This window comes from Poecilia formosa, unplaced genomic scaffold, assembly GCF_000485575.1.
Source record: "Poecilia formosa unplaced genomic scaffold, Poecilia_formosa-5.1.2 Scaffold368, whole genome shotgun sequence".
Lineage (NCBI taxonomy): Eukaryota > Metazoa > Chordata > Actinopteri > Cyprinodontiformes > Poeciliidae > Poecilia > Poecilia formosa.
In genome coordinates, this window is record NW_006800307.1 from 553317 (window position 1) to 564317 (window position 11001).

The 11001-nt window shown below is 49.0% G+C and overlaps 2 protein-coding genes across 6 annotated transcripts in view; both read left to right on the plus strand.

Annotated features, from left to right (window-relative positions):
- Positions 1–5298, plus strand: part of nadk2 (NAD kinase 2, mitochondrial) — a 7329-nt gene extending 2031 nt beyond the window's left edge. For 3 of the 5 annotated variants that reach the window (XM_016662307.1, XM_016662308.1, XM_016662309.1), the window contains 10 exons: positions 378–466; positions 1009–1090; positions 1161–1244; positions 2999–3138; positions 3250–3343; positions 3424–3561; positions 3930–3985; positions 4048–4101; positions 4223–4346; positions 4422–5298. In XM_016662307.1, the coding sequence (XP_016517793.1) occupies positions 378–466; positions 1009–1090; positions 1161–1244; positions 2999–3138; positions 3250–3343; positions 3424–3561; positions 3930–3985; positions 4048–4101; positions 4223–4346; positions 4422–4560 (1000 nt within the window). In that variant the 3' untranslated portion in view covers positions 4561–5298. Of the gene's footprint in view, positions 1–94; positions 238–377; positions 467–1008; positions 1091–1160; positions 1245–2998; positions 3139–3249; positions 3344–3423; positions 3562–3929; positions 3986–4047; positions 4102–4222; positions 4347–4421 lie in introns of those variants that run through there. The other 2 variants (XM_007575064.2, XM_016662310.1) reach the window with 2 other exon arrangements.
- Positions 5299–7179: 1881 nt separating this feature from the next.
- dync2i2 (dynein 2 intermediate chain 2) lies at positions 7180–10969 on the plus strand. Its single transcript, XM_007575073.2, has 9 exons — positions 7180–7607; positions 7688–7945; positions 8709–8818; positions 9059–9216; positions 9289–9398; positions 9493–9657; positions 10189–10421; positions 10493–10650; positions 10720–10969. Exons 1-9 carry the CDS (start codon positions 7530–7532, stop codon positions 10956–10958), a joined length of 1509 nt encoding a protein of 502 aa, XP_007575135.1. The 5' UTR covers positions 7180–7529; the 3' UTR covers positions 10959–10969.
- Positions 10970–11001: the final 32 nt, after the last annotated feature.

Genomic DNA, 11001 nt, shown 5'->3' on the forward strand with positions numbered 1-11001 from the left:
CCCCCTGCTGGTCAGGAGGAGTGATGCTGCCAGTCAGCGACTCTGTTTTCCACAGCTAGAACTTGTTCTGTTTCTGTTGGTGCTGACAGCTGAGAACAAAACCCCCAGGGCTCCATCAGCTCGACCTTTGACCTCTGGTTTCTTTCAGCTAGCCATGAAGGGCTCCAGCTACAGCGGCCTGCTGGAACGCCACAACATCCACACCAGCAACGTGGAGCACGTTGTCCAGAGCCTGCAGTGAGCCCAGCTGCATGTTGTGTGTGTGTTGCTGTGTGTTGCTGTGTGTTGCTGTGTGTTGGTGTGTGTTGGTGTGTGTTGCTGTGTGTCTGCCCATGGAGGAACACACAGCAACTGCAGCTCTGGCTCTCTGTCTGCAGGAGCGCCGGCGTGGAGGTGCGGGTTGTGAGGAGAGGGGAGTACGATGAGGAGGTGGTCCGGTGGGCCGACGCCATCGTCTCAGCTGGAGGTAAGCTCCACCCATCGAGTCCTGGAACCAATCAGAGCTCAGTGTTGCTGCTACTCCGGAGAAAAAGTAAAATTTTTCTCTGTATTTAACTCTTCAGTTTTATTGAGCTACAACTTGTTGAGTTCTGGACGTAGCTGGAAGCATTTGTGTTCAACTTTCAGAAAGAAATAATGTGTAACCATGGCAACAAGGTCCTGTTTTTCCAGCTGGTTGGTGTCTAAAAGGCTGCAATAACCCCTGACCTTTGACCCCACACCGGCTGACTGTGGCAACTCTCCTGCCTGCTAGCATCCCATTACAGTCAGAGGCCGCTGGTACACTGACTGCTACAGGAGATCCTGCAGCAGCACCGAATTATTGGATCAAATCCTGCAGAACTTCTTGGTTCTGGAGGTCCGGTTTCTCCTGAGAGCGGGCCGTGGGTCGGTTCTGCTGACGTTGGGTTCATGTTTTCTTTGCTTGTTTATGAAACATGAAGTTAAAATGCAGATTAGAGCAGTTCTGGCTCCGGTTCTGGTTCTGATAACTGCAGTTTGTTCCAGGTGACGGGACGATGCTGCTGGTGGCCAGTAAGGTTCTGAACAAGGACAAGCCGGTTGTTGGGGTGAACACCGACCCAGAGAGGTAAGCCCCGCCCATGTTGTTTAAGCCCCGCCTCCTGCATCACCTGCTTCACCTGGCCATCTCTCCACAGGTCAGAAGGTCACCTGTGTCTGCCGGTGCGCTACACCCACGCCTTCCCAGAGGCTCTGGAGCGGCTCTGCCGTGGTGAGTTCAGGTGTGTATTTACCTGTCTGCCGTGGTGAGTTCAGGTGCGTATTTACCTGTCAGTTGTGGTGAGTTCAGGTTCTTATTTACCTGTCTGCCGTGGTGAGTTCAGGTGTGTATTTACCTGTCTGCCGTGGTGAGTTCAGGTGCGTATTTACCTGTCTGCCGTGGTGAGTTCAGGTGCGTATTTACCTGTCTGCCGTGGTGAGTTCAGGGGCGTATTTACCTGCATTCCAGCTGGTTAACACGCTGCTGACCCGTTGTTGAGGACAGGTTAGCGAGTCACATGGTGGTCAGCTGCCGTGTCCCGGGACTCGGAGGCGACTCGTTGATCCTGTGCTTAGCGCTGCAGAGCGCCATGCTGCTGCCGTCGCCGACACGCCAGGTCGGCTGGTCTGATTGGCTTAGAGCTTCAGCGGGTCTTAGCTGCAGAGATCAGGCTGTAAGCTCTGAGCTTAGCGAACGCAGCTCATCGCTTCAGCTGGAACAGGAACAGGAAGTAGAGCGAAGATGATTCATGGTTTCCTAGAAAAACATCTGAAAAGTGTGGCGTGCTTTTGTCCCAGAGGTCTCTGCAAAGGTGAAGCTGTCTGCAGACGTTTGAAGCTGGCAGAGACCCGACCAGTCAAAGGGACTGGAGATAAAAGCACGCCACACTTTTCAGATTTCCTTTGTAAGCCAGGAATCATTTTGTTTCCTCAGGTTTTATGTCAGACCTTCAGTCGTTGTGAATTCTTTTGTCTCGGTGTGTAAATCTGGAGATTCAGACAGTTGGATTGAAAAGCACCTGGTGAGATTACCTTTAATCCCAGGATGAGCAGAACCAGGACCAACAAAGGTTCTGTTCAGTCCAGATCTTCTTAACCTGAAGGAAGAAGATGAAGAGTTCAGTCTGCTGCTAAACGCTAGCTGCTATTCCTGATCAGCAGAGGCCACATCTATTCAGAAACCACTGATCTGTTTAGTGACAGGTTGGAACGGTAACTAAGCAAGCAGTGTTGGCTAATGAGAAGGAGAATACTAGCTAACATTAGCATTTGATAAACTAACAGCTAGCATATCTAGGCTGGTCAGCCGTGACTTGTATTTTCTTGTTTAAGGAAACTTTATCAACGTCAACGGAACGAGTCGGTGCAGCTATCGTTTATCATCCAGTTTTCTTTTTGTTTTTGAAGCAAAAAACGTGAGCAGTTACCTAATGCTGACGCTAGCTTATCAAATGCTAACAGCCTGCAGAGGAAGTGGGTAGTGTAGTGAGTGACCAGCCTGAGTATGCTAGCCTCCCTATAGCTAATGCTGGCTCCTAGCTTCCCTATAGTTAACGCTACCTACTAGCCTCCCCATAGCTAACGCTAGCTCCAGCCTCCCTATAGCTATCGTTAGCGGCCGGCCTCCCTATAGTGAACGCTGGCTGCTAGCCTCCCTATAGCTAACGCTATCTGCCAGCCTCCTATGGCGAACGCTATCTGCTAGCCTCCTTGTAGCTAACGCTAGCAGCCGGCCTCCCTGTAGCTAACACTATCTGCTAGCCTCCCTGTAGCTAACGCTATCTGCCAGCCTCCTATGGCGAACGCTATCTGCTAGCCTCCTTGTAGCTAACGCTAGCAGCCGGCCTCCCTGTAACTAACACTATCTGCTAGCCTCCCTGTAGCTAACGCTATCTGCTAGCCCCCCATAGCTAACGCTAGCTCCAGCCTCCCTATAGCTAGCGCTAGCGGCCAGGCTCCCCATCAGAACCGGGTCCAGCTGTTCTGTTGTGTGCAGGTGGTTGTGGCGCCAGCGGCTCCGGCTGCACCTGGAGGGAACCGGGATCAACCCGACTCCAGTGGACCTGCATGAGCAGCAGCTGAGCCTGGAGCAGCACAACCGGGCCCACCGGATCAGCACCGTGGACCGGCAGCAGAGTACGCCTCACAGAACCAGGAGACCCATTAGAACCGTCCCTCAGAGAAACCGGTTCTGGTTCCGGAGGCCCGGTTCTGGCAGTAACTGTCCGTCTCTCTGCCGTGTTTCAGGAGCCGGAGCGCTGCACCCGGCCTATTCCAAGCCCAGCCTGCTGCCGGTCCGGAGCCTGAACGAGATCTTCATCGGGGAATCTCTGTCCTCCAGGTACCGGCCCGGCCCGACCCAAACCGTCCCGCCGGCCGCATGTCCGTCCAGAACTCACGGCTGACTCTCTTCCACCACAGGGCCCAGCTAAAAGTCTTCACTCCCCGTCTCTTCCTCCATAGGGCGTCTTACTACGAGATCTCAGTGGACGGCGGGCCCTGGGAGAAGCAGAAGAGCTCCGGGCTCAGCGTGTGCACCGGAACCGGCTCCAAGGCCTGGTGAGTCCGGACCGGGACAGAACCTCATTCTGAAACTTTAACTGAGCCGTTTCTATCAGAATTCTTCAGAACCAAACCGTTCTTAACCTGTAAAAGGTCCGGTTTATTTCCACCCTCCCAGAACCTGTGAAGAGAATTCAGGCTCTAACAGTTATGAGCAACAAATGTTGATTTGTATGTTGGTTCATTCTTTGGTCTTTAATGTTTCAGGTATTTCTCTCTGTTTGAAGCCGTTTGTCAGCTGTTTTTAGTTTTCATGTTTTTAGTTTTCATGTTTTTAGTTTTCATGTTTTTAGTTTTCATGTTTTTAGTTTTCATGTTTTTAGTTTTCATGTTTTTTAACTAGTTTTAGTTTTTTCTTCCTGCAGGTCGTATAACATCAACAAACTGGCTGAACAGTCTGTGGAGGAGGTTCTAAGAATCGGTATGTAAAGCGGCCCGGTTCTGAGTGAAGCGTCCCGGTTCTGATGTTCTGTTGTTCTGCAGGAGCGTCTCAGGCAGGAGTTGAACTGCCACTCAGCAGGGAGTTCCTAGAGAAAGGTGAGTTTCTGACCCAACAGAGCGAGTTCTGGTTCTGATGTTTTCTGGTTCTGGTTCTGATGTTTTCTGGTTCTGGTTCTGATGTTTTCTGGTTCTGGTTCTGGTTCTGGTTCTGGCCCAGTAACTGATGACTACAACGCGTCCCTGGTGTTCGCCCCGGACGAGCCCCGCCTCTTCTACAGCGTCAGGGAGCCAATCAGCAACCGTGTGTTCTCCAGCAGCCGGCAGAGAGGCTTTGCCAGCAAGTCAGTGCTTTGACTAGGCCGTCTTGCACGGACAGGAAGCAGTGAACGCTGCAGCTTCTTCTGCTCCTCCTGCAGGGTGTGCGTCCGCTCACGCTGCTGGGACGCCTGCATGGTGGTGGACGGCGGCACGTCCTTCGAGTTCAATGACGGTGCCATCGCCACGGTAACCGTGAGCGAGGAGGACCGGCTCCGGACCGTCCTGCTAGACCAGTGAGGCGGGTCGGTGACCGCAGGCCTGTTGCCATGGAGACGGGATCAGGTTCTGACTCACTAAGCCCATAATAATGTTCTGATCCAGAGCACAATGAAGCTGCTGCACCATGTGACCAGCTCTGCTCTGATTGGCTCAAACCAAACGTCCAATCAGAGGACAGAGATCTAAAACCCATAAACACACTGGACCAGTTTACCCAGTAACTGATGCAGACATCCCATAATAAACCAGTTTTATCTGCACAGCAACGCCACTGCCTCACAGAATCTGCCTCTGGTTATTTAACCCGACCCGTCAGAGCCGAACCGAACCGGAACCAGACCAGAACCGGGGAAAGCAGCCAATGGAGAACCGTTAGGCTAAGCACACCGGATAAGTATTCACACCCCAGTACATTCTGATCAGGGCCAAAACTTTTAGATTAAAGACGTTTTAAAACAAAAGTTCCTCCTGGAACCTTTTTCTTCATGTTTCTGGGAGAGCCGTAAATCTGACGCACAGCTACATCCGCTAGCAGCAGCGATGGAAGCTGCTTCTCTCTTCAGTTATGTTTCTAATCAATCTGATTGGACGCTGGGAAAGACTGTTGTTGGGCTAAAAGCAGTTAGCCTAGCAGAGAAGCTATGCTAGCCTAAACTAGCATCTCAATGCTAACATGTAGCATTTTCAGTCTAACAGTTTGAATTGACATGTTGCTTATTTTGTCCACAGTTTTTGATTAAAATGCCTGAAACATTTTAATAGATTCGGCCGCTGGTCTTATTTAATATTCATGTTTTATTTAATATTAATGTTTTATTTAATATTAATGTTTTATTGTGACGGACAAAAAGCAGAGTGACAGGAAGTGGAATAAAATGATTGATGCGGTGCAGCGATAAATCAAACCAGTTTCCTCATTGTTCTGCCTCTGCAAAGGTCTGAAAATCAGCTACTGTTTCCTTTGACTAGGCCATTTTGACCAATGGGCTCAGTGACCTTTAGAGACCAAAGAACCGTTTTTGTTCTTATAATTAACTAATAACATTTATTTATAGAAACCTGCATGACCTTTCAGAATAAAAGCTTATGATAATTATGTTTTACAGTTATAATAAAGATCTACAAATATGAATTTAGTTTAAGGTTTTAAACTTTTTCATTGAATTAAATGTTTAATTTTTATGCAAAATGAAGAAAATAATGTAGAATCAAAACAAAAGAACTAAAAAAAAGTTTCTGCTGTTTTTAATTCTGTTTAGGAAAACTGGCGCAAATTTAACATGAAAAACTGTAAAAATTCAGTTCCAGACATTTTAATCGTTGTAATTAAAACATTTCTCTGTTTGTTTTTAAAGAGCCGCAGGCAGCCGACCCGACCCGACCCGACCCGACCCTGGGTTCAGGAATAATCCACATTTCTTTTGGGTTTTAACCAATAAAAATGTCCATAAATCGTTTTTTTTTTTTTTTTCATTTCATAACGAGGTTCGTTACTCTGAATAAATCTGTTCATGTTGGAACATGAAGGTGTTAAAACCTCTGTGGGTTTAACCTCATCACTGCTGGGTCATTTCATTTTATTTGCATTAAACCGTTTTAAAGTCCGATCCGTGGATCCGGTTCTGGTCGTAGTGATGTCACCTGCTGGTCAGAGGTCAAAGGTTAAATAGTAGTAGCACCTCAGTTTGTGTTGCTGAAGAAATTTGAGTTTTGTTAGTTTGTAGAGGGAAGCAGGTCCCAACCAGTGGTTCTGGTTCTGGTTCTGGCCGGGGAACGCTGCAGTGGCGTCATGGCTGAACATTCTGGGAAAATCTCACTTCTGGAAATGATCGTTACTAAATGTGAAAATGTGACGTCAGCATTAAGCAGCTCATGAACTGGTCTCTGACCAGCAGCGGCTCGGTCCGCCTCCCAGTCTGGACCGGGAACCAGAAGGTCTGTCCTGAAGGGAACTGGTTCCTCCTGGGAACGCCGTCCCTGTTCCCATTCCTGGGATGTTTGTGTTTTAATAAAAATGTTTTACAGCCGCCCTGGGTTTGGATTTACTTTGGTGGAAATGTTTCAAATATGAACAGGAATAGAAAGTTTTGACAGACTGGATGGATGAATTCTGTTCCTGAAGGTTCTGCAGGATGAAGTGAAACCTGGAGGAACGACGAGGCCTCAGCTGCTTCCAAACATTAAGATCCAAACGAAACATGTTTTAGATTAAACTCATTGAAGTTACTCCAAATGTTTCTGCTATGCATCTGGCTTTTACTGGGTAAATAAACCCACTTTAACACAACATGTACTGAGGCCCTGACCAATATGGCGGCGGCGACAGAAGTTGAAGTCAGGCTGGGAGCTAAAAGCAGAAACAGGTTTGTTGGATCCCAAAATAATTGTTCAAGTTCTTCAGAAGCTCAACCAGAAGTTTATTTTATATTTGCATTATAACATTTAAGCAATTCAGTTTGGAGCATTTCTTCTAGTTTTTAATTTTTTGACGTTTTTTTTTTTTTCATTTTGGAGAGTTAATATTTTATTGATGTTTTACTTTTTTGTTAATTTTTAATTTATTTAGTAGTTTTTAAAATGATTTTGTAGCATCTTCAGTTATTTTTTAGCCTCATTTATTTCAGATTTAGTTTGGAGTTTTGCTTCGAGAAGCGGAAATGACGTAGCGTCTTTAAGTTGCTTCGTTGTTCTGTTTAAACGTTTAAACTAGAAGTAGAAGAAACGTCTCTGTTTGCTCTTGTTTGGAGTTTAAACTGGTTTATTTTAGATAATCTGGGCTAAATTATCTCCGGTTTCCTGTTTTATTTCATGATTTTTACCGACCCGGGTCTTTATTTCATCACGTGATCTGGAAAGGCAGTCACCATGGTGACGCTGGCTTCGCTGAAAATGGCCGCCGCAGCATGAGCAGCGACAGGCAGAGTTTAGGTTTTTATCGGTTCGGTTCTGGTTGAATCCGGTGAAACTTTGATACCAGAACCGTGAAGATGTTCGCTGATGAAGATCTGGACTCAGTGAGGGTGGAGTCAGTGTGGAGGAAATCCCAGCAGGGGGCGCAAGAGTCGGTAAGAGTCAGAGGTCAGCCGCAGCAGCTGCTTATCTGGTTCTGTTCTGAGTGACCCGGTTCTGGTTCTGTTTGTTCCAGAGAGCCTGTCAGACCCCCGCTGTGACCACCGAGCATGCTGGAGTCCAGACCGGGTCCAAAGCCTCCAGGTTCACCCAGACGGAACCACAGGAGCAGATGGACCCGAAGCGAGCCTTCAGTGATTCTGGTTCTGATCCACCCGGGCTGGTGGACTTCCTGAGGCGCGTCGAGGAGCTGCTCATCCGGGAGCTGGAGAAGAACTCCAGGAGTCACGCTTTTGACGGGTTCCGGGCAAACTGGGAGGAGAGAAGCCAGCAGGTGAGCGGAAATAAAACCTCCAGACAGACGGACACACATGTAAAATACATCAACAATGACTCTGCTATGGAAGCCCTGAAAGGCAAAAAAAACAACAACTATGGAAGCCCTGAAAGGCAACAAAAAAGGGACAGGAAGGACTTGATTGAAAAGTTGTTCAGATTTTGTACATCACTGTCTTTTTTTTGCTCGCCTTTCAGGGAAGAAAAGTTCTCAAAATGAAAATATTCCTAAGATGTTTTTTAGTCTTCAAACTTTATTTTTACTTGCAGATGAAAGACTAATGACATTTGAATCTTAAAAAATTAACTAGTTTATGAGTCTATGTGTTTTTATAGTCAGAAAGACTAACTTGAAAACTTTGCATTTGGGCATCACAATTTATTTTTTTTCTTGCTCGCTTTTTGGGGGGGAGGGAAAAGTATTCCATCAAGTGAAAAAAAACTGTTTCAGTAACTTTTTAAATCTTTCTTTTAACTTGCAGATAACCAAATAAGATGATTTAAAGTCTTTCAAAAACAATATTTTTTATGTGTTCTTTAGGGCTTCCATATTAAAGTTGACATATTTACGGAAGCCCCAATTGGCCAAAAAACTTGAGAAATCAAATTCACTCAAGAAATGAGGAACTGGTGAGATTGGAATTGTTTCACTGTTTACCTGACTGCCATGCAGCGTTCCCTCAGGTCCTGAGTTCATGTTTTCATCTGGATTGTATGGAGGAACATTAAAGGAAAATGATGACGGGATGTGATGTTTGCAGGTTTCCCATCTCCACAGGCTTGAACATCCTGGCGCTCAGGAACAAGGCCTCCATGTGACGGCCGTGTCCTGGAGCTGCACCGGGTCGGTCATCGCCTGCGCCTACGGTCGGTACGTTCACAGATAAATCCCACCTCCGGCCTCAAACCTGGAAAAATCATTCATCACAAAAACTCACCTTTATGTGTTCTGTTGGGACATACACAGAATACCGCATTGGTGTAGCGCATTAGCGTTAGCTTCCAATAAATGCTGCCTCCCTTCCAGGTTCCGACCAGGACTAAAACTTTTCTGTAACTGACCCGTTTGGACCGGCCCAGCTCCATCATGTCCTCTCGTTTCCCTGAACAGAACCGACGATGGAGACTGGACCAACCAGAAGTCGTGTGTCTGCCTGTGGAACCTGGACCGCCGCAGCCTGAGGCCCAAACAGCCGGACCTGGTTCTGGACGTTCCTGCAGCCGTCACTGCCGTGTGCTGCCACCCGGAGCGGCCTGCGCTGATCGCAGGTCCACAGAACCAGAACTGGACGGCTCAGCACCGCCGGCCCAGAACTAACCGGTCTGTGTGTGTTCCTGCAGGAGGCCTGTTCAACGGGGACGTGGTGGTTTGGGACACCAGCCGGACTCAGGACCCGGTTCTGGCCCAGACCGGGATGTCAGCAGACAGCCACAGGGAGCCAGTGTATCAGGTAGAGCCCAGCAGAACCAGAACCCAGTGGAACTAGAATGCAGTGTTGATGGTTCTGCTGTGCTGATGTGGCGCCGGCTCGGTTCTGCTCGCAGGTGTTCTGGGTTCCGCTGGAGAAGAAAGGAGAGTTTGGAGTTCTGAGTTCCAGTTCTGGAGGCGGGGTTCTGCTGTGGACGGTGGACCCGGACCAAGGCAGGATGGTTCTGGTCGCTGCGTACGCCTTCGTACTGCAGCAGGTTCCCCACAGCGGCAGTCTGAAGGTGAGACCAGAACCAAACCGGACTCTGGGGTCATACTCTGGTTCTGGTACAAAAGTCCTGATCCAGACTTTCCTTCCTGGTTCTGATGACCAGCTAAATTTGGAAGCTAATGCAAAGGCTAACGCTAAGGAGCTTAAGTTAGATTATATTTAGAAGTTTGGATCTTATTCAGTCAGATTCATTTTGTTCCTGTTATTCGTCTTGTTTTAAATAAAGTTATTGCAAGAGAAAAAAGAGGAAATGCTGTGTGAACAGACTTCAAAATAAGAGCATGTATATAAATCTCTAGCTAAAGAATTCTTTAAGTCGAAAAGCAAAACTTAAAAACTTTAAACTTTATTCAACTGAACTGCCGAGTAAATTCTCGCTTCATTATCCAGAAACATTAATTTAGGGGAAGCTGAGTGCGCTAAACGTTTTCTAAGTTAGCAAAAAGCGCTAGGCTAAAACTTATTTAGCTTAGCTGTTAGCGCATGAGCAGCACTGTGCTGAGCGCTGATAACTTCTGACCCAGTTTGGTTCTGCCTGCAGGTCCGCGGCGGCAGCACGGTGGGCGTCACGGCGACGGCTGTGTCCCCGTGGGACCCGGACACGTTCCTGGTCGGGTCCGAAGGCGGCCTGCTGCTCCGCTGCTCCTTCTCCTCCCAGACGCCGGCCGCGGTGGCCTCTGAAGGTCGCAGCGTGACCCCCAGGGCGCCGGCCGTGTTCTCCTTCAGGCCTTCCGGGGGCCCGGTTCACTCCGTCCACTGCTCGCCGTTCCACCGGTACCGACCCGAACCGGACCGACCGGGCTCTGTGTTCTGGTGATTCTCTCTGACCCGACTCGTCTCTGCAGGAACCTGTTCGCCAGCGCAGGAACCGATGGCCTGGTCCAGGTCCGCTCGCTGCTGCAGGCCGACCCGCTGCTGTCCGTCCGGGTTTCGGACTCCTACGTCTTCCAGGTCCAGTGGTCCCCCAGCCGGCCGCTGGTGTTCGCCGCCGCCACCGGGCCAGGTGAGCCCGACCGGAACCGGCAGCCTGGAGACGAACCCGACTGGTTCCTGACTGAACTCTGCTCTCCAGGTGAGGTCCAGATCTTTGACCTGGCCCGGAAGTCCCTGCGACCCGCTGCAACCATCCAGGATGGCGCTCCGGGTCGGACCGCCACCTGCCTGGCCTTCAACGGCCAGAACCCACGGCTGCTGGCGGCGGGGCGGTCCGACGGGTCGGTGGGCGTCTGGAGGCTCAGCTCGGACCTGACGGAGCAGAGGCCCGCAGAGAGCCTGCAGCTGGAGCAGATAGCCAATCAGGTGGCAGAGTGACGCGGCTCTCAGCCAATCAGGTGAAGCTTTCTGTACTGGACTA